Source organism: Rana temporaria, chromosome 1, assembly GCF_905171775.1.
Source record: "Rana temporaria chromosome 1, aRanTem1.1, whole genome shotgun sequence".
In the NCBI taxonomy this organism is placed as follows: Eukaryota; Metazoa; Chordata; class Amphibia; order Anura; family Ranidae; genus Rana; species Rana temporaria.
This window is the reverse complement of record NC_053489.1, coordinates 242,371,799-242,398,612: the sequence shown is the minus strand read 5'-3', so window position 1 is coordinate 242,398,612 and position 26,814 is coordinate 242,371,799. Positions and strand designations below refer to the sequence as shown.

Sequence of the window (26,814 nt, the reverse complement as noted above, 5' to 3'; positions counted from 1 at the left end):
TCTCTTCTCGCACTCCAGCTGGTGCATATGCACAGAATTCTTTGGCTAAAGCATTGGTCTGCAGAGGCACCATGCAAGAAGCTTTTGGCTAGTTTCCCCTGCCATGGCGAATGCCTCCTTGGGGAAGATCTGGAGAAATATATCCAAAAGATATCGAGTGGGAAGACCACTCTCTTACCAGAAAAGAAGAAAAACAAGAGACCATGTTTCAAACGTTCTCTCTCCCTGGCTCCTGGTAAATCTACCTCCAGCCAGTGGTGACGGCATTTTCAGCCAGCCACAAAAACAAGAAGCAGTGGGGTTCAAGGGCTAACAAGCAAAGCCTCTGCATGAAGAGGCGCCCCTGCTCGGCCGAGTGGGGGACGGCTTTGTCAGTTTTCAGCTGCATGGCAGACAGAAATCTAGGACAGATGGGTAGTATCCCTAGGGTACAAGCTGGAATTTTGAGAGATCCCATCTTCTCAGTTCTGACGCTCCAGGCTTTCCAAGGATCCTTTTTAAAAAGAGCGTCCTTCAAAGGATTGGATCACTTGCTGTGCCAAGGGGTGATCACAGAGGTACCCTTAAAGGAGCAAGGTTCAGGTTTTTATTCAAACCTCTTTGTAATCCCAAAGCCAAACTGAGACGTCGGACTCATTCTGGATCTAAGATCTCTAAATCCATTTCTGAACATTCGCCATTTCTGAATTAAAAACGTTTCTATCGGTGGTTGCCACCCTACAAGGCGGAGAATTCATGGCGTCAATAGACCTCAAAGACGCATACTTGCATGTGCCCATCCATCCCGCTCCCCAAAGATTTTTAAGGTTTGCAGTAAAACATTGCCACTTTCAGTTTGTGGCTCTGCCCTTTGGTGTGGCTACTGCACCTTTGGGTATTTGCAAAGGTACTAGCCCCTCTGTTAGCAAATCTCAGAGCACAAGGCATAGCGATAACAGCCTATCTAGACGATCTACTTGTTATAGATCAGTCAGTGGCAAAATTAAAACACGCTGTGCTCACCACTATAAGATACCTGGAGCATTTAGGATGGATTGTAAACTTGCAAAAATCCTCTCTACAAGCCCAAAGAAGGGTAGAATACTTGGGCATGATCATGGACACAGCCCAAAGCCGGGTATTCCTTCCAGAGCCCAAGATCAAGTCACTAAAGGACCTGATCCACAAGGTCACGGCAAACAGACCATCTATTCGCCTTTGCATGAGGCTATTGGGGAAGATGGGTAGTCGCCTTCGAGGCTGTCCCTAATGCCCAGTTTCACTCGAGACTACTTCAGGGCAGTATTCTAACTGCCTGGAACAGGAAGATCCAAGCGCTGGATTTACCCATGTGCCTGTCTTCACAGGTGCGCCAAAGCTTCAGTTGGTGGTTAAAGACCAAAAACTTGCAGAAGGGAAGATCATTTCCCCCAGTCACCTGGAAGGTACTATCTCCGGATGCCAGCCTAACAGGCTGGGGAGCAGTATTGGAAAAAGCTTCAGCCCAGGAAACCTGGGCCAAGACCGAAAGGAGCCTGCCCATCAACATACTGGAAATTTTGGCAGTATACTTAACCCTCAAAACCTGGACAAGCAGGTTACAGGGCCACCCAGTTTGGATTCAATCTTATAATGCTACTACAGTAGCTTGCATCAATCACCAAGGAGGCACCCGCAGTCAGGGCGCTCCGAGAAAGGTGAATCGGATTTTGACATGGGCAGAAGTACATATTCCTTGTCTCTCTGCAATTCTCATCCCAGGGGTGGAAAACTGGCAAGTGGACTATCTAAGTCGCAAGCAGCTGCCAACAGGAGAGTGGTCTCTCCACCCCAAGATCTTTCAGGCCATATGCCAAAGATGGGGGACCCCGGATAAAGACCTGTTGGCTTCCAGGTTCAACTCGTGTCCAGGACAAGAGATCCTCTAGCCTACAGATCGGATGCTCTGGTGGTCCCATGGAATCAGTTCTCACTGATCTATGCATTTCCTCCGATCGCTATCTTACAATAGGAATAGGGTTTCATATCTAAAAATCTTTTCAATATCTTTATTGTATATGAAAATTAAACAGCATTGGCACGTCCTATGTCTGGATAGAGTTTTACAAAATGTATTACTGGCACTACCACCATTTATCTATTGGAAAGTGCCCAATTTTGGAGATAAAAAGGTTCAAAAGGTACTGGACACTTCAGTTAGAAAAAGCATGTTTTGGCAATTTTATAGGCTTTTATTCATGTAGAAAGCGTAGTGCCTGTCTACTACACAACCTGATTAGAGGTTTGTCAGAATTCGTATCCTCAGGGAACAATAAAACCTTTTAGTATCCCAGAGTTCATTACATACAACACTACACATGTAGTGTATGTTGGTGTCCTTGTAATTTTATATATGTTGGACGAACCAAAAGAAAATTTGGATTTGAGTACATACATAATATTGAAATTGGATTCAAGTACCTCAGTGTATGCTTACACTTCAAAATGTTTCACAACCAAGACCCCTCTTAAGATTTGGGGTGTTGACTGTATACACCCCCTAACTGGAGGGGTGTATACAGTTACCAACTGACTGAGGAGTTATCAGAGCGGTTGTCCACTAATGAATCTCTCATTAAACCAAATTAGCTGGGAATGTGCTGTAAATAAACATGGCATGTTGCGCTGTTAGGCCAAACCCACAGATGTCGAGTGATGACAAAACTCGTCTGGGTTGGGCATAACTACTGCCAGTAAATGACGTTACCACGTTGATTGGCACTAGCGTGCGATAGTGAGTTTGGCAGAACCAGGTAGGAGATGCCACTCTGGTATATCACTGTTCCCGGACGTTGATGGATGTCTAAGTGATGTATTGCCTTAGTTTAGTTATTTTTTAACATTGTAAGTGCAATTTCAATAGGCGGGGTTTTGTTTTATGGTGAATAAAAGGTTAAATGGAATTGCGCTATGGATGTCATTCTTTTTTTCCTCTGCATGAGAGTATCCGTTTGAGATCCTCCCCCTCAGCGTCTGTGAGAGGAGAGTCCCATCTATTCAGTAACACCTGAAACCATTTGAGGCTGTTTTTCCAGCAACGTCTGGTAAGAGCATTTTCAACGGGGGTGGTTTCATAATCAGCTGGGACTTTCTCATATGCTTTGATCACGGGATTCAAACCCGGTCTTTTCTCAGATCTTTTGTTTTGCACTTGTATATTGTTGTATGTTTAATTCTTTTGCAGCGCTGCCTATGTGCTTGTGTTTTTTTTTATGTTTTTACCTGTCAATTGATCGGGAACGGTAGCAGTTACAGCTGTCATTTGGCACCAGTATATTAGTTGAAGGGAGGTGTATTGTAGTCCCACCCTCCCACTGTATAGCTCACCAGAGCTTTACTGCTTCTATGAGCGCTTAGCTTTAGCAAGGGCCAACTTTTTTTTTTTTTGAAAGACTACTCTATTGCTGGGGAGAGAGCGATCTCTCTCCAGCTCCTGAAACATCTGCCTCAAAGCAGTGGCGATGGCATTCTCTTACAGCTGTGAAGGCAAAGGACCAGGCCCTGAAGAATAGGAATTAGTGGGGGCAAAGCGATAACAAGCAAAGCCCCAAATCTTCCTCATGAAGGGATGCCCCCGCTCGGCCAAGTGGGGGGGGGGATGGCTTCGGCAGTTTTCAGCAGCTTGGCAGACAGAGATCCAGGACAAATGGGTGGTTTCTGCTGTATCCCTGTGGTACAAGCTGGAATTTCGAGACACCCCACCCTATCGGTTCAGGGGTCTCCAAAGATGCAAGAAAGATTCTTTCTTCTGAGGTTTGGATCATTTGCTGTCAGGGGGTAATCAAGGAAGTCCCCCTAAAAGAGCAAGGTGCAGGGTTTTATTCAAAACTCTGTGGTTCCAAAACCAAATGGAGATGTCGGACCCATTCTGGACCTAAAGTATCTAAACCAGTTTCTGAACATTCGTCATTTCCGAATGGAAACCATTCGGTCTGTGGTTGCCACCCTACAAAGTGGGGAGTATTTGGCATCTATAGACATCAAGGATGCCTATTTACATGTGCCTATTTATCCCACTCACCAAAAGTTCCTAAGAGTCGCGGTAGAGCATCGCCACTTTCAGTTTGTGACGCTGCCTTTTGGTTTGGCCACTGCACCCCGGGTATTTACAAAACTTGAGAGCACAGGGCATAACGGTGACAGCCTATCTAGATGATCTACTTGTGATAAGTCAGTCAGTGGCAGGATTAGATCACGCAGTGCTCAATACAGTGAGATACCTGGAGCATTTAGGATGGATCATAAACCTACAGAAATTCTCTCTACAAGCCCTAATGCCCCATACAGACGATCGTTTTTTGTGATGAAAAAAAATGACGTTTTTGAAAACGTCATTTAAAATGATAGTGTGTGGGGAAAATGTCGTTTTATGTCTTCAGAAAAACGACCAAAAAAAAATTCGAACATGCTCGAATTTTTTGTGTCGTTTTTCAAAATGTCATTTTTTGTGTCAATGAAAATGATAGTGTGTGGGCAAAACGACGTTTTTAAACCCGCACATGCCCAGAAGCAAGTTTTGAGACGGGAGGTAAAACTACCATTCATAATGGAGTAAGCACATTCATCACGCTTTAACAGACAAAAAAGCACGAATCATCTTTTACTAACAAGTAACCAGCTAAAAGCAGCCTCAAGGCGAATAGAACTTCCCCTTTAGAGTGCCGTCACTTTGTTCATCATTTTTCAAAACGATGGTGTGTATGCTCCATCGTTTTTGAAAATGAAGTTTCAAAAATGTCTTTTTTTCATCACAAAAAACGACCGTCTGTATGGGGCATAAGAAGGGTAGAGTACTTTGGTATGATCATACCAAAGCAGGGTATTCCTGCCAGAACCAAAGATCAAGTCCCTAAGAGAATTGATCCACAAAGTCAGGACGAAGAAGGGATCATAAATTTGCCTTTGCATGAGGCTATTGGGGAAGATGGTGGCCTCCTTCAAGGTGGTTCCTTACACCCAGTTTCATTCAAGACTACTGCAGGGCAGTAGTCTGGCTGCCTGGAACAGGAGAAGCCAAGCCCTGGATCTACCCATGCACCTGTTTCCACAGGTGCGCCAAAGCTTCAGTTGGTGGTTAAAGACCAAAAACTTGTGGAAAGGAAGGTCCTTTCTCCCAGTCACCTGGAAGGTGGTGTCGACGGATGCCAGCCTGTTCGGCTGGGGAGCAGTATTTAGAAGCTTCAGCCCAGGGTACCTGTGCCAAAACCGAGGGGAGCCTGCCCATAAACATACTGGAGATTCAGGCAGTATACTTGGCCCTCAGAACCTGGACACGCAGGTTACAGGGACACCCGATTCAATCCGACAATGCTACTGCAGTAGCTTATCAGTCACCAAGGAGGCACCCCAAGCCGGGATGCTCAGAAAGAGGTGAATCGGATTTTGATATGGGCAGAAAAACATGTTCCTTGTCTTTCTGCAATCTTCATTCCAGGGGTAGAAAACGTCTTTCAGGCAATATGCCAGAGATGGGAGGGACCCCGGATATAGACCTGCTAGCTTCCAGGCTTAGCAGATAGTTGGACAACTTTGTGTCCAGGACAAAAGATCCACTGGTCTATGGAACAGATGCTCTGACAATTCCTTGGAATCAGTTTTTACTGATCTATGCATTCCCTCCGATCCCTCTATTACAGAGATTACTGTGCAGGATCAAAGAGGAGGGAATACCAGTACTCCTAGTGACCCCAAATTGGCCCAGGAGGTCTTTGTACGCCGAGATCATAAAAATAGCGGTAGGAAGACCATGGGTGCTTCCGCTCCGTCAAGACCTGCTGTCACAGGGTTCAGTGTTCCACCCTTCCTTTACAGAAGCTAAATTTGACGGTCTGGCTACTGAAACCCACATTTTGAAGAAACCAGGGCTTTCAGGTCCAGTTCTTTCTACACTCATTAATGCAAGAAAGCCAGGCTAAAATACTACAGAGTCTGGAAGGCGTATGTTTCTTGGTGTGAATCCAGAGGATTGAATCCTCTAAAGTATGCCATAAGTAGGATTCTTGCCTTTTGCCAATTAGGAGTGGATATTAAATTGGCCCTGAGTACCATCAAGGGTCAAATATTGGCTCAGACTTTTTTTCAGAGACCATTGGCATCTCATTCCCTAGTCCAGGCATTCATTCAGGGAGTACTACGAATAAATCCGCCAGTTAAGGTGCCCTTGTGTCCCTGGGATTTGAACTTGGTATTATCAGTTTTGCAAAAGCAACCTTTTGAACCTATCCGCCATATTCCTTTGATTCTTTTAAGCAGGAAATTTGGCCTTTCTGATTGCTATCTCTTCTGCTAGAAGGGTATTGGAGTTAGCACCTCTTTCGTGTAAAGAGCGTTATTTAATTTGTCAGACAAAATTGGACTACACCCTCATCCTACCAGTCTTCCAAAGGTGGCATTGACGTTTCATTAAAATCTTCAATTTAAATGTTTTGCCTTCCCTTTTTTTTTTTTTTCCTGAACAGCGGGGGAGAAGTTATTGCATTCTCAGTAGATGTAGTGCGAGCAGTAAAACTTTCTCTGCAGGCTACGGCTCAGATATGTAAAACAGACGTTTTGTTCATTGTGCCAGATGGTCCCAAGAAGGGCAAGCTGGCATCAAAATCCACCATTGCTAGGTGGATTTAACAAGTAATTGTTCAAGCTTATGGTTTAAGAAATGAGGTTCCTCCTTTTCCTGTAAAGGCGCACTCAACCAGGGCAATAAGTGCTTCATGGGCAGTGCATCACCAGGCTTTGATGGCTCAGATCTGTAAAGCTGCAACTTGGTCTTCAGTCCATACATTTACCAAATACCCTGTAGCTGTAAGAGGACATAAGGATTCTGCCTTCAGGAGTAGTGTGCTGCAGGCAGCGGTCTAGGGCTTCTTGTCCGTTGGCAGTCTGATTGATCTGGTGTCTCCCACCCTTCATATTGAGCATTGCTCTGGGACGTCCCACTATGTAATGGCTAAGGCTCTGTGTCCCACGATAAAGAAAGTAGGATTTTTATTAACGGCTTATCTGTAAAATCCTTTTCTTTGAGTACACCAAGGAACATAGAGGTCCCCCCCTTCTATGGGATCCCTACTGCTTTGTTACAAAAACGAAGGTACTTCCTGTATTGGTTGGTTATACGGAGAGGAAGTTGTTCTCATTGGTTGTGCCAGTGTCCAATCACCTCTGGTGACCATTCAACCCACTATGTAATGACTAAGGCTCTGTTTCCCGTTGTGTACTCAAAGAAAAGGATTTTTACAGGTAAGCTGTTATTAAAAATCCTACTGTTTTTCTTTTTTTGCGAATCATATTTACCTAGGCAGATGCAGCGTCGGTCCCCCACAGGTTCTAACACTGAAAACCGAGTAATCAAACACCGCAGATCGCTCGGTTCTCAGTGCTCTCTGCTTTGCCCCCCGCACTCACTGCGCTGTGGTGGGGGCAAGAGTGGCTAGTTCAGGCTCTCAGCAGCTCGCTGAGAGGCTTAGCCGGGTGTCTGCCCATGCATGTGGGGGGGGATCCTAACTTCATTGTTGCGATATTGCCCAAGCCTGGACCAGCTGTAACATCAGCCTGCCGTCTGATAAAAACGACACAGGAGTGCAGAATGAACAGCACTCTTGTGATCCATAGGAGAAGTACACAAAATTTGGCTCAACTTCCTTCAAAGCTGTTGATATACACATGGGCTGCTCACTTTCTTTTTCGAGATGCTAGTTCCCTGGCTCCCATGCTCTCACCATCTATGGCTTTAAAACATTGAACTGCTGCCTAAAACAATGCAAACTTACTCACGTAAAACCTGGCACACGCTAACCCAGCAGGTTGAATAAAAAACAGCTTCGATCAGAGACGCTGTACTAACCACCCAATGTTAGTACAGCGATCTCCCCCGCCGGGCTGTTTAGTTTTGACAGGGAGCCGTTCAGCTGCTGTTTTTCCAGCATGCTCGGCCAGCGTCTGTCGGCATGACTGATATTACACACGTGCCAAATGTTGGCTGTTTTTTTTTTTTAACAGGCCGATGTCTTCTGACATTCTCCCCATGTGTACGAGGCTTTAGTGGCCCAAATAAAATAGACAGCTAGTGTTTTCTCTAGTGATGCAGAAGGAAAGGTATGGCTAGCACTAATCACACAACCCTAATAACATCAACTCTAGACAGTATTCTAGCTTTAACTTGTCCTTTATTGCAGCTGAACACATCAAATACCCCCATGACATTTTGATGGATTTTATTTAACATCTTTGTTTTGTTGCTGTGTTGAAGTATTGCTGTTTGAGGCTAGAAGGGGAAATTCTGCTGATAGAGGGGTAATAACTTAGATGCATACAACTTCACAGTCTGCTTTCATGGCGTTTCTTTTTGGTTCAACTTGTGCTGTACAAAGATTAAGGTAGGAAAGTATTGCTTCCTGTACAGTCTGTCAAGAAGTACGGGGGCCATCTGGCTTTTCTGAATGAGTGTCATAGATTTTACGAAGACTGGAATCCAGCAAGATGTCCACAAACCTGAAAAGCAATGAAAAACAGTCAAAAAATTTAGTTTAATATATTCTAACTAGAAAAGTGCTTCTTTATTGTAGATAGTCAAGATGCACTGTTGCTGCTTCCTCCTTAGCAATAATAAGTCTGCAGCATCCTGCTCTTGAGGGAAAGACTCTAATAGGTAAAGCAGAATTGTACTTTGATCATTCGGTCACTGGGGAGATGATGCTAGTGTAATATCTTCAGAAGCAAACATGGCCTCATTTATAAAAGTTTGTGTCTAAAATATAACACATTGCAATCAACAATCCATTTGGAAGGTGAGAAAAGGAGCTATTTTTCAGATTAGTCAATTACATTACACACTGAGCTTGCAGCAGCTGCTGTAAACTTCCCCCATCTTGTGGCCATATGTAACATTGCAACCATTTATCAACAGACATATTGGCAAATGTACAGTATTTCCCTTATTTAAGGGTTCATCTAGGGCTATATCCGAACCAGCGCCTAACTTGTACAACCAATAAAAGGAGGATGTTGAATATGAGCTGGTCATGGACTAGGGACGAGGTTCAGGCTTGGTTCCTAGTCCATACCTACCTGAACTATCCCACCAGGAAGCTTTCACAGCACACCACAAACCATAAGGCTGCATTCACACCTGAGCGTTTTGTCGCCTGAAGCGCGACACTCAAAGACGCTAGAGGGGAAAAATAACATTATTCTCTATGGAGATGGTTCACATCTCCAACGCAAAACTCCTGAATTTCAAACAAGTCCCGGACCCTTTTTTGACACGCGAATCGGGCGGCTTGGGCGTTTTCCATTGGTACCAATGACCTGTACAAAACCGCGGTAAAAAGCGCTGCGTTTTGTCACGGTAAAAAACGCTGCAATTTGTCGCGGTAAATAACGCCGCAAATCGCCTACGCTTAGGTGTGAATGCAGCCAAAGCATTCCCCACCCTGCTCTGCATGCATTCATAGGCAGCTTTATATTCTATCAATGACCGAGTCAGAGATCATGATGTCATCAGCTCACCCCTCCGACTCAGCCAAAGGAAGTGGTGTTTATACAGTGTGTCCAGTGGGCGCACGTTGGTGAAGGAAATGGTTCAATTAGGCCAGCTTGACCCACACTATTTAAAAGTCAAAAGGTAAACTACAAGAAAACGATGTGATGGCTGCATTAATAATAATTATTTTTTAAGCTTTCTTTCCCTTATTTTCACCTGGTGATCTGGTCAGTAAGGCCCCTTTCACACGGGGCGGATCAGTAATGATCCGCCTCCTTATGCTCAGCGGGGATTGCTCCGTTGATCCCCGCTGAGCCGGCGGATGACAGGGCGGTCCCCGCACACTGTGCGGGACCGTCCTGTCTTTTCTCCACTCTTCCCTATGGGTGGATCGGATGAACACGGACCGTATGTCCGTGTTCATCCGATCCGCAGACGGAAGAAAAAAAATTAGGGTTTTCTTCCCTCTGCAAAATCGGATCTTTGCGGAGGTAATCCGCTGACACCCCAATCTCATTGGGATCCATGTATGTGCCTTTTTCACATCAAAGTTTATTAGAAAAAGGAAATAAATGTACAAGTACAAATGGAAGTCACATTCCGACAGTATTTGAAAAGCAATCAAACATTAATGAAATGCATAGCTGTAAAGCATGTAACATTATATAGATGTAAAGCATATATCACTGTAAGGGGGGTATGCTTAACTAGGGCAGTACCGGTGTAGGGCCAGGTCCCTGGGTCCGGTTAAATGAGGAGTTTCCCCTTCACAAGATCTAAAGGATCTTCCATGTGGCAATGATAAAAAATAAGAATAGTGGGAAGAGGGATAATAGGGGGGGGGGGGGGGGGATGAGAGTAGAGCATGAAGGGTGGTGAAGTATTATTCGTTAAGACCTCTTTGCTTGTTGAAGAGTGGGTATAGACGTATATCAGTGATCGTGATTACAAAGAGGCAGCTGACCATAATTCGGACAGTTATGCATCTTTAGAGGTCATCGGGGTCACATTAGTGGGTGGTTCATTAAGCATTGAGGAAAGACATACAGATAACCAAGTATGAGGTTAAATAAAAGCAAGTAACATTACACATGTATAGTGGGACCTACAGTCCTGTCAATCATTTTTATTTCTGTAACAGGAGGTCGTAATCTTGCGAAAACCTGAAGGCGAACCAGGGAGACCAAGTTTTGTGATATCTCTCCACACATTCGGTGGATTGGGCTGTGGTGTCTTCCATTTCGCAGACGTCTGCAACTTTGCGTAACCAATCAGACACAGTGGGGACCTTTGTGGACTTCCAGTGCAATGGAACCAGTGATTTGGCTGCATTGAGTAGGTGTCTGGATAGGGATTTTTTATACGCTCCAAGGGAGAAATGAGAGACGTGTAACAGACAACATGCCGCATCCAGGGAAAGTGTGGTCTCCGTGATCCGCCTCACCACTTCCCTGACCTCCGACCAATAAGGTGTTATCATGTCACACTGCCACCAGATGTGCAATAAAGTTCCCTTCTCTCTATGGCACCTCCAACACTCATCCGAGGCCTGTGGGAACCACCTATTGACCCTCTCCGGTGTGGCATACCACTGTGTTAAGAGCTTGTATGCCGTCTCCTGTAGTCTAGTGCTAATAGAGCATTTGTGAGACAGGACACAAGCTCTGGCCCACTGTGCCTCCGTGATCTGAATGCCCAAGGCGCCCGACCACCTCTCCCTATATTTGTTCGAGTCGGAATCTGTCACCTCCTGTAGCCACGAATAGGCCACAGAAGTTGATCTATGGACCTGTTCCCCCTTGTCGCATACCTTCTCAAGTTCGGTAAGGTCTCTGGTTAGGTGAGTTTCGTGAGCGTGGTTGGTTACGAAGCTACGTATTTGAAGGTATGACCACCAGGGCAGTAGGGGCAGATTATTGTCCGTCCTAAATTGTGTCATGTCTTTCATTGCTTGGTTGTTGAAGCAGTGCCGTGCGAGCAGAGGGACTTTAGCAGCATTGGGACCTAAGAATCCCCTTTCCAATCCCGGTATAAATCCAGGGTTATTCGTCAAGGGGGTGAGTGGGTATGTGCCTTTTTCATCCGCAAACGGATGGATGAAAAAACGGAGATACGGTCCACACATGTGAAAGGGGCCTAAGTCTGTTGGTTTTCAAAAGAATAAGCTCTCCTGCAGATGTAGTAGTTACAGAGATGAAACAATCCCTTTACCCAGCTGTGTCTCAATGATCAGCTTTTCTTCTTTATTTTTCGTTTTGGGATAAAGGTTTTACATAAACTATTGCTGTCACTGCTTATAAAGTGTTATCTGAGACATATTGTCATCTTGGGTTTACAGCATTTCACTCTATGTAATGCATGTTTGCAATGATGAATTGTATGCCAAAACTGTTCATATGACGCTGTATGTCCTTGAACTATGCCCTTTGATGACTAAATAAAAAATTTGTAAAGAAAAATAAAGTGTTATCTGGTGTTTGGCTTTAGTTCTAAGGCTGGCCATACATTATTCAATTTTCCTTTAGATTTACCAAAATCGTGTAATATGAGGTCACACTAAACACTTTCAATGTGTATGCAATCAGGAAGGCCATCACACTACATAGTTAGGGAAATCCAAAGGAAATTGAATAAGAAAATTGTATAATGTATGGCCATCCTAAATCTGCTAGTTCATCTAGGCTCGTACACACGATACAAAAAATCGGAAGTAAAATTTTGTCGAAAGGACGACCTGACAATTTTTGGGACGTTAGTAGGGTACTTTTGACAGCCGATTCTGTTTTTTTCGTCAGGCCAAAGCTGGATGTACAGACAACATTTTTGTCATATGTGAACTCAACGTCCAATTTTCATTTAGGTGTCTGTTTATGAAGCAGTGAAGAGCGGTGATCCCAGGGATCACCAGTAATCACAGCCCATAAACAGTTTATGAAACAGAGATAATCGGGGGAGAAGTGTTTGAATTTGTTCTCCCGCCCATTATCTCTACACACAGTGAAGTCTCATAGACTGACACAGAAACGGCCAGTTTATGAAGCTGTGATCTGAGCTCTTCACTGGTGATCTGTGTCAGAATTCACACTCCCTGATTCACCATCTCAGAGCTGGTGAAGCGGGGAGTGAAGAGGGGGTTCTGAGGAGGAAGGAGGAAGATTTTTAACTTCCTTCTACCTCGTTCAGACCCCTCAACACTGTAACCATGTCCCCTGTAATATTTATGTGTATACATATATATAATGTGTACATGTGTGTATATATATATATATATATATATATATATATATATTTTGTGTGTGTGTGTGTGTAAATACATGTGTATATATAGTGTATGTGTGTGTATACATATATATTATGAAGGGGGACTCGTTATTTTAAATTACATTGACCACGCAGTCTGTCAGTGTAATGAGCGGTGATAATTTATCACCGCTCAATCAACTGACATCTCGGTGTTTCTGTGAATTTCTGGTACTGTAATCTCGTAAAGTCTCACGAGATTCCAGTATCCGGGGCCGTTCTCCAGTGTTAGAAGCGTTGGAAGATCACTTCACTCCTCCGAGGGTGAAGCGATCTTCTCCGCTTGATAAACCGGCACACAGAGGAGAAAAATCTTCACTGTGATAGCCGGAGAACGAAGCAGTGAATAGAATTCACTGCTTCATAAACGGACACCATAATTAGTAAAACTATGCATGCTCAGAAATTAATACATACAAAACTATTCTACACATTACGTCCCTTCTGAAGTTGTATATTCTGTCATATCACCAGGTGAAAACTGGGGGGGAAGCCTAAAAGAAGAAAATAAATGTAGCCATCACATTTAAGGATTGGTAAACTGCAATAATTTTTCTGATTTATTACTGCTTTAAGAGACACAGCAGGAGTTAATGAATGAAAAAGCTAAAAAAGGGAATAGCAGACGGAAAGGGAGCGATTGGAGGCCTGCTAACGCTGCACATGATTAAGTCTGGATACACATAGAAAAGCTTCATTGCTGGCTGGGCCATGTGGCACCACTGTGTCTGGACTTTTCGGATGAAGCTTTTCCTAGCTGAAGGAAGCATGTTCTTTTCTGGTAGATGGACTTTATTGACCTGAAAATTTGCTTTTGAGTTCTCCTTTGTGGATATGAGCTATTTTTTTGCTGCTGAACAGCCTTTTGTGCTTGATAAAAGACTATTAGGCAGATTCATAAAGACTTACGACGTCGTGTCAGTAGAGGCGTTTTCAGGCGTAAAGATGGCGCAGCCAATGTTAAGTATGGACGTCGGGACAGCCGTCGAATTTCACGTCGTTTGCGTAAGTCGATTCAGAATGGGGCTGAGCGTAGGTTACGTTCACGTCGAAAGCATTGACCATTTGCGACGTGATTTTGAGCATGCGCACTGGGATACGTTCACTGACGGCGCATGCGCCGTTTGTTAGGCGTGTCATTTACGTGAGGTCACAATTCATTAGCATACAACATGCCCACTACAGCCTACTTTGAATTACGCGCGCTTACGCCCCCATTTACGCTACGCCGCCGTAACTTAGGACGCAAGTTCTTTGTGAATACTGTACTTGCCTCTCTAACTTACGGGGGTGTAGCGTATATGAGATGCTCTACGCCCGCCTAAAGATAGGCACGTGTACCTGAATCTGACTAATTGTTAAAAAAATGTCAGTGTCCTTCAATCTGGCTATGAAAATTAAAGGAGTGCCCACTGGAGTAGAAGGCCCCCCCCCCCAATCGGTTGGCAGGTCTGGTGCACGTACCCCATTTATGCAGCACTTCACAGCGGCTTCCCTTGCTTCTCAGCAGCTGCAACAGCTTTCCCTTTCTCTGCTCTCCACGGGCATCTGCAGCTTCCGTTTCCTCCCTCCCTCCTCGGCGGCGGCCAATCTGGAGTCTTCTCTTTTCGACCAATCGGAGAACAGGTCTCAGACCTGCTTCTGATTGGCCAGATTGAGGATCAGTGCTACAACAGCGAATAGTAATTTGCTGTTGTCATCAATACTCTGCGCTTCAAGCCCACCCTATTTTGAAAACATCCCCACTGATGTAAATTCAGGTGCCCGGTGTCCTGAAAGGGGCCGGACGCATGAATAGGGGGTGGTCACAGATAGATTCATACCTCGATCTCAACGCATACCATCGCCTAAGTGACTCAGTTTTTAGCTGCAATTGTGCATATTACTGGTGTCTTTGAAGATTCTGCCAGTTGTCTGTTTTGCAGCTGTTGTGACATAGAAGATAAGATTAGTTCCTGGCCGGCTCTGAAGGTGCAACATTTAACAGGGCTGAGGATTGGGTTGAATGGCTCTGTCAAATAGGTTCATTAAAATGGAAAAGATTTTGTCCCAAAAGGACCTACTAAGGGACAGGCCCACCATGAGTGTAGTAGGTAAATTTCGAGATCGCCATAGTCCCGAAAACAGACTGACCTATAGCCCGAAACACACTGTGCTATCCTATATGGCAATAATTACCACTGTCACGCTACACTAGAAGTTTCCAATGCTGCAATATTTTGGGATACCTTGTAGATAACTTGAAAAATGTCCTGACAATCTTCAGGCGTGAGATCTAAGGTTAGCTCAAGTCAGATGTTCATTTGGCTACATAGCTTGGGGGAGAAGGCTGTGGGAGTAGATAGCAACATTTTGTAGAGTTTAGAAATCACTCCCTTTGCATTGAGGTCCACCACGCAAAATCATTTGTACATGAAGATAACACTAGGATCAGCAGCAGCAAACGAGAATTTAGTGGTGTAAAAATGTTAGCTGGAGATACTGAAAGATCTGTGATCTAGAGCGTTTGTATTGGTTCTGTAAGTTCATGAATGATTTGAACCCCTTAGATATAACCAGGCAATTTACTCAGGTTAGCCATAAACGTGACCAGTGATGAAATGAAGGTGAAGTCGCTGCCAGATAGCAATTCACTTGCAATCAACTCTTCATTGTCTTCTGATACAACAATAGAAGCATTACATCTGGATTAGTGCAAGCCCAGAAAAACATTAATAGCCGTACCCAGACCCTATATCCTGGGGATGGCCTGTAATGTTGCTGCAGGCACTGGATCCTGCATGGGTGCTCGTCTAAGCACTTTGTGCAATGCATGTAGTTAGCCTGCATCTCTAACAGTTACTGTAAAAAGATTGGGCTGATTTGGAATGTGTTCACTTTAAAGTATAAACTTTTCAAACTTGGTGCCAAAATTCAATCTCTCCTAGGGATTGATTTACTAAAGGCAAATAGAGTGCACTGGCTCCAGAGCTGTAAATGAGGTAAAGCTTCACTTTGATAAGAATACTTAGTCATATGAAAATTTTTGCTTGTACATGATTGGATGACAGAAACCAGCAGAGCTTCCCCTCATTTCAGAGCAAATGCACTTGAAGTGCACAGTAGATCTGCCTTTTGTAAATCAACCACTGTGTCCCCAGGTTGCACACTTTACCACAACTTTTGCCTACAGCCTTTATAAAAAAGGTACTTCTTCCTCCCCTTTTTGCCACAAGGACGGTCTGCACCTAGGCTGCAGTGCAACACTCAACCTCAGAGTGATACTTATCTGGCACTAGAGCACTACCTGATTTTAACACCTTTCTCTGCATCAGATTTTATTTCTTTTTCACGCAACAAGTGGCCTACCTGACAGATTTTTCTGCATCCAATTTACAGTTCTTTGGATGACTCTAATACAGCCATCTCTGTCCAGGGCTCCCAAAACCATGCTCATTCCCCTGCTCCACCATCTCTACCCAAGTTGGATTCCAATATGTCACATCTAAAATAGGTGGACAGAGTAAAATGAAAATTATTCAGAGGCAATACTAGAGGAGGCTGCAGAAAATTTTGCAACCTCAGATTCCTATACACCTGAAGTTGCAGATTCATGCATTTCTGCTGTGCACAAAGGCTTGCTTTTTTTTTTTTTTAACTATTGAGTATATCCAGAAAACATTTTCACTCCTCTCAAAATCATTGCCCAGCTCTGTCCAGTGAAAAAAAAGAGTGCTTAAAAATTCAGGCTGAAATCGGACCTGAAACAGTGAATAGAGATGCACCAGACTCCTGCGACTTAGATGTGAACCCAGCCTCAAAGTAAGTGCTCCTAATCTCAGCTTGTTACCTGTATAAAAAAGACACCTGTCCACAGAAGCAATCAATCCGATTTCAATCTCTCCATCATGGCCAAGACCAAAGAGCTGTCCAAGAATGTCAGGGACAAGATAGTAGTCCTACACAAGACTGGAATGGGCTACAAGACCATCGCCAAGAAGCTTGATGAGAGGGTAACAGTTGGTGCGTGATTATTTACAATTGGAAGAAACACAAAATAATAGTCAATCTCCCTCTGTCTGGGGCTCCATGCAAGATCTCACCTTGTGGAGTTTCAATGGTCATGAGAAGGGTGAGGAATCAGCCAAGAACTACATGGGAGAATGTTGTCTATGACCTCAAGGCAGCTGGGACCATAGTCACCAAGAAAACAATTGGTAACACACTACTCAATGAAGGACTGAAATCGTGCAGTGCCCGCAAGGTCCCCCTCCTCAAGAAAGCACATGTATGTATGTGGATATTTATTTTTGTATTTATTACCTACTTTATTTGTGCTGCAGGGCAGAACTTCTGCCTTTCTCCCCTAGGTGAGAATTACTTTGCTCCTGATCCACCCATGTGCAGATGTGGAAAAGGATTCTCTCTAGCCTTCAGTACCTTCTGTATATCTGTGAACACGATGCAATTAGGAAGGTATAGAACTTTGTGTTTCCTGTACTTTCCTAATCGCGCCACATCCTCACAACCGTGCAGATCTGTCACAGGGCTCAGCCAGGCCCTCCAGAAAGATGTTACTGCATACTGCTAATCAGAGGCGGCCAAGGTATTCCCGACCCTGCAACTGCATGTATACAAACCCCTTGTATACATGCGATTGCAGGGAATGCTTTGGACGGTGCACAGTGACAACTTTCTAGCAGGACAGCTCAGGCGAGTTCAGACTAGGATCTCATCCCTTGGCAAAAACAAAAAAGGTAGCTTGTTGAATCTAGAGGCCAGGATATCTATGTCCAGAGTCCCCCATCTCTGACATATCAGGTTAAAGCTGTCACAGTTAAAGACCCATTTTCCATTGGTCCATATGGTGGCGGCTGAGTTAATCCGCCTTCCAGTTGTCCACTTCATGGGATGCGGGCAGCAGTAATCCCTGGATAAAGAATCTCTGTCCATGGGACTAGGACCTGAAGACATCTGAGCTCATTGCTAGGCAGGACCAAGGAACCTCTGGTATGAAGTCTTCAAGCATTGATTCTCATTAAACCAAACTGGCCCAAAAGAACCTGGTACATAATAGAGGTGTGCATCTTCACTGGCCTCATGATTTGATTATGATTATCCTGTCAACAATTCGATTCCGCAATGCATCACGATTACTGCCCATTGTTTTCCCAAAAAAATTCAAGAGCTCAGAATTAAAGGCTGCATCCCCCCCTTCCCCAAATTCTCAGCTGCACTGTAGCGGGCCCTGGTTAGGACAGAGGAAATGCTGGATCTTGTACGAGGCCCTGGTGGGGAAGAATGCTGGGACCTGTAGTCAACCCAGTTGTGGTGAAGGAGGCCCTGGTGAGGAGGAACGCTGGGCCTTGCAGTGCCCTAACTTACAAGGAAACAGAGCCAGCTGTGAATGAAGGAGGGGGAAGGTGCAGATGGGAGTAGGGCTCGGACAGGTCCCAGGTGATGAACCTCATGATGTCGGGCACTCGAAGCTCAAAACAGAGCGGAGCGGATGGTGCCGTCGGAGAGCAGGGCGGGCAGGGTCTGCTCAAGCAATCTATTGGGGGCGGCCGTCCGTGAGACGGGCGGCAGTTTGCTATACAGACCCCGGGGTAATGGAAAAGCACTCCGGGCCCAGCCAGCGGGCCATGCTCTCGCAATCGCGATGCAGCCGGTCTCTGCATCGATGCAGAATCGTTCAAGGCTGCACCGCTACTACGATTATTTTTAACACCCCTAGTACATAGACACACCCAGACTACTAGGAGATGGCCCATGCTCTTTTTCCAACAGGCCAGACCTGTTGTCTCAGGGCCCTCTATTACATGGCTGTTGAAAACCAGGTCTTAAGAGACAGCAGGATCTCTGATTTTAGTATTCCTTACTATGCTTACAGCAAGAAAAGCCACTTCTAGAAAGATCTATTTTTGTACCAAGAAACCATTCTTTGACCAATGTGAACACAGGCAATTCAATTCCAAAGATTACTCTGTGCCTCACATTCACAGCTTCCTACAATCATCTGTCCTCGCCTTTGACCTGTTCTCAAAGTAGCCTTCTTGGTTGCCATCGCGTATGTCAGAAATGTCTCAGGGGAACAACTCCTTACAAGGGTGACAGATTTCTTCACAAAGACAAGGTAATCATGCCCAAGACCAACTTTAATCATTGAGTTGGAAGACTTATACCACCTTAGCAAGACATAGTCTTCCATCTTTGTACCCTACTTAGAAGCACATAAGAGAAACTGTTTTTTCAGAGCTTGTACTTAGTCAGTACACCCATCAGTGTCTACCCCAAAACTGAAGCTTTATTAGATGGATAAGACAACGATTCACTATAGCTTACACTCTAAAAAGGAAAAAACACCACCTGAGCCTCTGTTACCCAGCAAGGCTGCCACATGACCCTCTGTTCATACCTTTTTAAACTTCTCCCCCTTCTATACATGCAGTTTTTGGGTGTAAGGTTAATGCCACGTCACTATAAAGTTGGGTCTGTTGACACAGTTCTATTTGCCAAAGTGTTGCCCACCCACCCTTCTCATTCACTAGGGACATCTCAGGGTCTATGAATACTCAGCCTGTGTCCAGTGCTGTACAAGAGAAGGGGAATTTTGACTTGCCTGTAAAGTCCATATCTTGGAGTACAGCACAGAACACAGGCCACTCTCCCTTTTATTTCTGAATGCACAGAATAAGGTAGGGTCATACAAAAGGCACTCAAGGGCATGTCCTCAAAAGCTTTTTCACTGTCCAATCACCTGAAGGTATGGAGTGGGGTAGGCTCACAGGGATGGTGCCCAGGGGAAGTGTCCTTAAAAAGCTTTGCCAGTGTCCAATCAAAGGTATGAGCCTATAATTCAGGGTCTATGAATAATCAGCATGTGTCCTGTACTCCAAGATACAACATTTACAGAGAAGTCAAAATTCCTTTATGACAAATACAAAAATCCTATTACGATCTTAAAGTAGAATTCCAGCCTAAAACTATGTTTAGAAATGTTCCCATTCCCCCTCCTCCCACCTATGCTGCCTAACCTGTATTAAAAAAAAAAAAAAGAGAACACAAAATGTTTTCAGTCCCCTCCAATCACTTATATGTACATTGGCGTTTCTTAAAATAAGGCTTTAGCTGCATTATGAGAAAATAGAATTCTGTGCAAACAGGATTCGATTAATAATGCTAAATGAATATAAACACAAGCAAGAACATCTAAGAATGCACTAAAAAGTGATCTTAGAGGAATAAAAGTTTTTCATACTTCCCAGATAACTTTTCCTACATTTAGAAAAGCTAAACAACATTGTCAGTGTGAGCAAGGCCTAAAAAAGAAGGGCTGACTTAAAATCACATCAAATTAGGTCAAAATGTATTTATATGACATATACATTATGACTAAATCTGATCTAAATCTATGTAACATATTATAGTAAAGACTCAATGATTGCTGTTAAAAAAATAAAACAAAAAACTGTCAGTTTTAGCATCTTCACTGAGAATGCCAGTTATTTGGTATTTCACAGGTAAACAAAGCTAGAAAATATCTGTTACCTGTCTATTGGTGTTATAATAACTGGAATAGCAGAAAGACCTATTGCAGTAGTAGCCCATTTTCGTGCTGGGAGAGGCCACCGGGTTACACGTCCCATTATATACAGTGAAGCAGCACATAATCTGTTGATGGTAAATCCTGGAATAGCCACAGATGCAAGAGCTTGCCAGACAAAAGTATCTATAACTGCCACAGTCACACCCTTTGTTCTTCCTCGACTGCCTTCATTCAGCTAAAGAAAAAAAAAAAAAGTTATCAATAATATTAATAAGAGGGGAATATATTACTTCATATAGTTTTGTTTTAAAAAGTCTTATAAAAGACATGCCACTTAGTGCTCTATTCAGTTAAATAACGAATGACAGCGTTAATAAATTATATAAAAAATTCCAATACCAAACGATAAGTACCTTTACCAACCACAGTTAAAAATAAAAACAACGTTGTCTAATTGAAAAAAAAATTGTATCAGAAAGAAACCTACGGATTATTCTGATCCTAGCGCTCAATGGAAAGATAGTTGAATGGATAATTGTTTTGTGCAGTAGAAAAGCAGCTATTATAATAAAATAGTACTAAAAAACAATGTGTTATTAAAAGATATTAACAAAACATTAACAGCGCTAAAATGAGCCTATAAATGGCTTATGAGTCCAATACTCATGTACTGCAATGGTAAATTTGAGAAAAAGTTTGTAGGACTATATATACATCACATTAAATTTGCCTAGTGGATATATAACATGTGTTCCCACTCTTTGTAATTTCATTAATGGTAGTCCATGCAATTCCTCAGATGTACAGTTCTTTGTTAGGAGTGATCTCACAGTGTAGACGTTTGTCTGCTCAAATGCTGATAGGGACTCTCTGTGATTTCCCCCTAAGGTTTTGTACTCACCAGAATGTAGTACTTTAAAATCATTGGATACATCCACTTGTAGTGATCACGCATCGGTTCTCCTCCTCTGGTGTGTGGTAATGATCCGTGTGCTCTTCAATCAGTGTAGCTTGGCAGTCATGCAGGGAGGCAAGAGAAACTTTGCATAGTGTAAAATCCTTTTATTTAAACAGTAAAACCCCTGCTACCCGCTCATGCTTACACAAATAAAGATAAAAGACGCTTGTCATGAAGGCTGCTGCCTCTGCTCACTCAGGAATATGGCTCCAAATGCTCAGGCTCAAATTTTCCTTCGTAAGTCCCGGGTAGAAGCTAAGCTGCCTAGCAAGCTGAATCGTCGTGTAGTCAAATTTACCATTGCAGTACATGAGTATTGGACTCATAAGCCATTTATAGGCTCATTTTAACGTTGTCTAATTGCAGGGAAAACAGCTGCACAGTCACCCATATATTCAGCCATTCTCTCATGTAGAACTTGATAACACCACAGTTGCAGCAGTTTTGGTAAACAGAAGACTTCATCCGAGGTATCCACTTATGATCAGATGGTCAGATGTAGACAACGCTTCATACATAGTTAGGTTCAGTTCTCATGAGCAACACAATTGCATAGATTATTGCCTTATGTCAGGATGGGTCAGCCTGTGAGCAGAGTTGTCTGAAAGCCTCCTAATCAGTATAGGGACAGACTCTCCACATACAAACAAAATTCTCTTCTATGAATGGAGGATCTGAGCAGACTATCACTTCTCAAATGAGGCGGATATGCTGATGTAGATTGGACCTGCAGCTAGAGATGGGCTCCTATAGATGATGGGTGTAAAGGGAAGATGCTGTGGACATATTAAAAAGGTCTCACCACCTATGTCTCAAGTCCAGTTCATAGTCCACATCGGTACATCCCGTCCTATAGTACCGCTCGGGTACACCAATTGCTGACCAGGCTTGCAGCTCAATCCAGGTAGTGTGTCCCAACCACCTCACTGTCCGTGCTGGCCCGCTGGCTGTGATCCCACCAGAGACGTCACGTGTGTGATAACGCGTTTCGTTAGCCAAAGAAGGTTGTCCAGAGATCCCAAGATGGGTATGCCCTGAGAGGGAAATAGAGCAAGAACAGGGGCCAGCGTTTTGATGTGCAGTGGACAGACCAATGGGAAGGACAACAAATTGCTAATATTCCAAGTTTACAAATAAAAAAAAATGGAAGCTGTGTGACCTGGAAGAAGTTGCAAATAGGGACAAGCTAGGTGAATTAATACACATAGGAGGAATTGATAAGTCATGACACTACAAAAATTGCAGCCACAACACAAGCCCATTACTAAAAAAATAGGACAAATGAACAGGCAATATAACTGCACTAAAATAAAATAAAACATTTAAAAGTGTACAATGCCTTTGGGTTTTGGAGTATTGTCTGCAGACAGACTCCTGGTGTACCAATTCTTCAAACCCCCCCTCATTCTCGGCTGACTATGCAAAAGCAATTGGAGCCTTAGGAAATTTAGAGGTGGACGCATGTGGCCCCTGTGTTCGGAGGTTGCTATTATGTCCAATTTTGCCTGGAAACTCAAGACATGCCAGCTGAGTATATCTTCCAGGGTAATACTGAGGAAGGGTTTAAGAAAAATTCAGATGAGTGCTGCGATTTAGGTAGGGGGACAGTCATTCAGGCTATTGGTGTCTGGTCCTTTGGAGGGGACACTGCAAGAGCCCCCTGGCATTGTTAGAGGATTGCAAGTCGTCCATGCTCCCTTGACCGCTGCTCTTGCACACAGGATCTACTGAACTGTGGTAAAGAGCGAAAGACTGTCGACGAGGGTAATCAGGAAGGGTCAATACAGTTTGTGACCAGTACGGCAGCTAGGAGTCCCTGTAATGCCCAGAGGATTGTAGATCTGATATTGGCGTAAAGATGTTGGGAAGCCAGCAAAGTCTGTGCACCCAGAAAAATAGGATTTTTACAACAGCTTACCTGTAAAATCGTTTTCTTGGAGTACATCATGGGACACAGAGCTGGATAGTAATTACAATATGGGTTATAGGCCTACCTTCAGGTGATGGACACTGGCACACCCAAAACAGGAAGTCCCCTCCCCGATGTAACCCCTCCCATACCGAGAGTACCTCAGTTTTGAGGCAAAGCAATACGTACCCCAAGAAGAGGGATGGGAGCTCTGTGTCCTGTGATGTACTCCAAGAAAAGGATTTTACAGGTAAGCAGTTATAAAAATCCTATTTTCTTTTTCGTATATCACGGGACAGAGCTGGATAGTAATAACTATATGGGATGTCCTAAAGCAATGTCCCCTGAGGGGAGGGAGATACCAAATAAAGCAGGGCACCACCAGATGCGAGGACCTTTAGTGCTGCCCACAGCACACTGTGCCCAAAGGCGATACCCTCCTGCCTTTTTACATCCAACTGATAGAATTTAGTGAATGTATGTACTGAAGGCCAGGTTGCAGCCCTGCAGACCTGAGTCATGGAGGCCTGGTAGAGTGCGCTTTGACTTGAAAAGTTGGAACCCTTCCCCTTCAAACCATAAGCCTGAACAAGAACTTGCCAAATCCACTTGGAAACAGTAGACTTCGATGCTGCCTGCCCTTTCCTGGGCCATTCTGGCAACACAAACAAAAAATCCGTCTTCTGGATCTGAGCAGTAGCCTTCAAATAGACTTTAACCACTTAAGGACCGCCGCACGACCATATACGTCGGTAGAATGGCATGGCTGGGCACATGGACGTATCTCCGTAACCGTGGACCCGATCGTCGTGGGTGTCCCACGATCGGGTCACAGGAGCTGAAGAATGGGGAGAGGTGAGTGTAAACAAACCTTCCCTGTTCTTTTCTGTGGCAATGTCAGTGATTGCCTGTTCCCTGATATAGGGAACGACGATCACTGACGTCACACGTCCAGCCCCGCCCCCCTACAGTTAGAAACACATGAGGTCACACTTAACCCCTACAGCGCCCCCTAGTGGTTAACCCCTTCACTGCCATTGTCATTTTCACAGTAATCAGTGCATTTTTATAGCACTTTTCGCTGTGAAAATGACAATGGTCCCAAAAATGTGTCCGCCATAATGTCGCAGTCATAAAAAAAAATGCTGATCGCCGCCATTAGTAGTAAAAAAAATAATTATTAATAAAAATGCCATAAAACTATAGTGCAAAAAATAAAAACTGCAGGAGGTGATCAAATACCACGAAAAGAAAGCTCTATTTGTGGGGGAAAAAAAAGGACATTAATTTTGTTTGGGAGCCACGTCGCACGACTGCGCAATTGTCAGTTAAAGCAATGCAGTGCCAAATTGCAAAAAGGGGCAAGGTCCTTAACCTACATATTGGTCCAGGTCTTAACCGGTTAACTGCTCTCACTACATCCAAACAATGTAATGACTTTTCTTCTGCAGAACTAGGTTCTGGAAAAAATGAAGGGAGAACCACATCTTGGTTCAAATGAAAACCTGACACCACCTTAGGCAGAAAGGCCGGATGAGGAGGAAGTACCACCTTATCCTTATAGACAATCATATATGGCTCTTTACAAGAAAGAGCAGCCAACTCTGACACTCTTCTAGCAGATGATATAGCTACCAGAAAAATCTATTTCCTAGTCAGAAGAACTAAGGTAATATGGCGTATATAGGCTCAAAAGGCTGTTTTTGCAGTGCAGACAGAACCAAATTTAAGTCCCATGGACACAAAGGTCCCCCAACTGGTGGATTGATCCAAGCTACCCCCTGTATAAAGGCCCGAACCGAAGAATGTGTAGCCAGCGGTCTTTGAAACAATACTGACAAGGCGAGACCTGACCCTTGATAGTGCTCAAGGCCAGCTTCATTTCCACACCCAATTGTAAAAAGTAGGGATGTCCCGATACCGATACTAGTATTGGTATCAGTACCGGTACCGAGCATTTCCCCGAGTACTTGTACTCGGGGGAAATGCTCCGATGCTTCACCCGATACCTGGGCAGACAGGTATCGGGTGGTGGGGGGAGTTACAAGTCTTCTCAGTGTTGTCTTCTCCCCCCGTGCTGTCTTTTCGTCCCCCGTGCTGCCTTTTCGTCCCCCGTGCTGCCTTCTCGTCCCCCGTGCCGCCTTCTCGTCCCCCGTGCCGCCTTCTCGTCCCCCGTGCCGCCTTCTCGTCCCCCGTGCCGCCTTCTCGTCCCCCTCCGTGCTGTGCTCCCCCCCTGCTGTCTTCTACCCCCCTCGGTGCCATCTTCTCTCCCCCCGTGCCGTCTTCTGTCCCCCTCTGTGCTGTGCTCTCCCCCGTGCCGTCTTCTGTCCCCCTCTGTGCTGTGCTCCCCCTGTGCCATCTTCTCTTCCCCCTGACGTCTTCTGTCCAAATCTGTGCTGTGCTCCCCCCGTGCCATCTTCTCTCCCCCCGTGCCATCTTCTCTTCCCCCTGCCGTCTTCTGTCCAACTCCGTGCTGTGCTCCCCGTGCCATCTTCTGTCCAACTCCGTGCTGTGCTCTCCCCGTGCCATCTTCTCTCCCCCGTGCCGTCTTCTGTCCCCCTCCGTGCTGTGCTCTCCCTCCGAGCCGTCTTCTCCCCCCCTCCGTGCCGCTCTCCCCCCTCAATTTGTCAGGAAGGAGAGCGGAGGTAGGAGCCGCTAAATCCGGCTCCTACCTTTTCCGAATGGACATAGTCAGTGATTACTGACTCTGTCCATTCACATAACTGAGCATCGTAACCTGTGTTTACGATGCTTCAGTTTATGAATGGAGAGGAGCTTCTGTCCATTAATTTCAGCTGAGGCTGCAGAGAAAGGGACCGGGGAATCTGTGTCCTTAGTCCCTTTCTCTGTCTTAAAGGGGAGATGTCAGAGGTCTGTTAAGACCAACAGGGCTGATTAAAAAAAAATTGCAATAAATAATTAAAAAAATAAAATGTAAATAATAAAAAACAAACAAATAAAAAACACACTGACAATCCACTACAACCCCCCCCCCCCCCCTAAAAAAAATTATAAAAAATTGTGTAAAAAATAAATAAAAAATACCAACACTGTCACATTAAAAACAAGTATCGGTATTCGGTATCGGCGAGTACTTGAAAAAAAGTATCGGTACTTGTACTCCGTATCGGGACAACCCTAGTAAAAAGGCCAGAATTCTACCTATGACATACTTACGAGGATGCCAAACCTTGGTTTTGCACCAAGACACATAAGCCTTCCAGATTCTATAATATATGACTCTGGAAGCCGGCTTCCTTGCATTAATCAGGGTAGACCCTACTGACCCAGAAAGCAACCGATTCCTTAGAATGTGGGATTCAATAGCCAAATCGTTAAGGAAAGGTGGAGTAGTTCTGGACAAAGTGGAAGGGTTCATGGGTCCCTCATGGACATCCTCACGATTTCTGTGCACCAGGACCTTCTGGGCCATGCCGGAGCTACAAGAATCACCGGCTTCCCTTCCACCCTGATTCTGTGAAGAAGCCGTGGCAAAAGCTGAATCCGGGGAACACATAAATTAGTGAAAACTGATCCCAAGGAGTTACCAGCGCATCAGACCCGTATGCGAGTGGGTCCCTTGTCCGAGATACAAAGTTGTTCACTTTCTTGTTGAATCTGGACGC

The 26,814-nt window shown here is 44.4% G+C and overlaps 1 protein-coding gene across 1 annotated transcript in view; it reads right to left on the bottom strand.

The window, feature by feature from the left end:
- Positions 1–8,157: 8,157 nt before the first annotated feature.
- MTFP1 (mitochondrial fission process 1) overlaps positions 8,158–26,814 on the bottom strand; it is a 44,178-nt gene continuing 25,521 nt past the window's right edge. Inside the window, exons 3-4 of the mRNA XM_040352050.1 lie at positions 20,324–20,556; positions 8,158–8,502 (exon numbers count right to left, since the gene is read on the bottom strand). Coding sequence (XP_040207984.1) covers positions 8,418–8,502; positions 20,324–20,556 — 318 coding nt within the window. The 3' untranslated portion in view covers positions 8,158–8,417. The remainder of the gene's footprint in view (positions 8,503–20,323; positions 20,557–26,814) is intronic.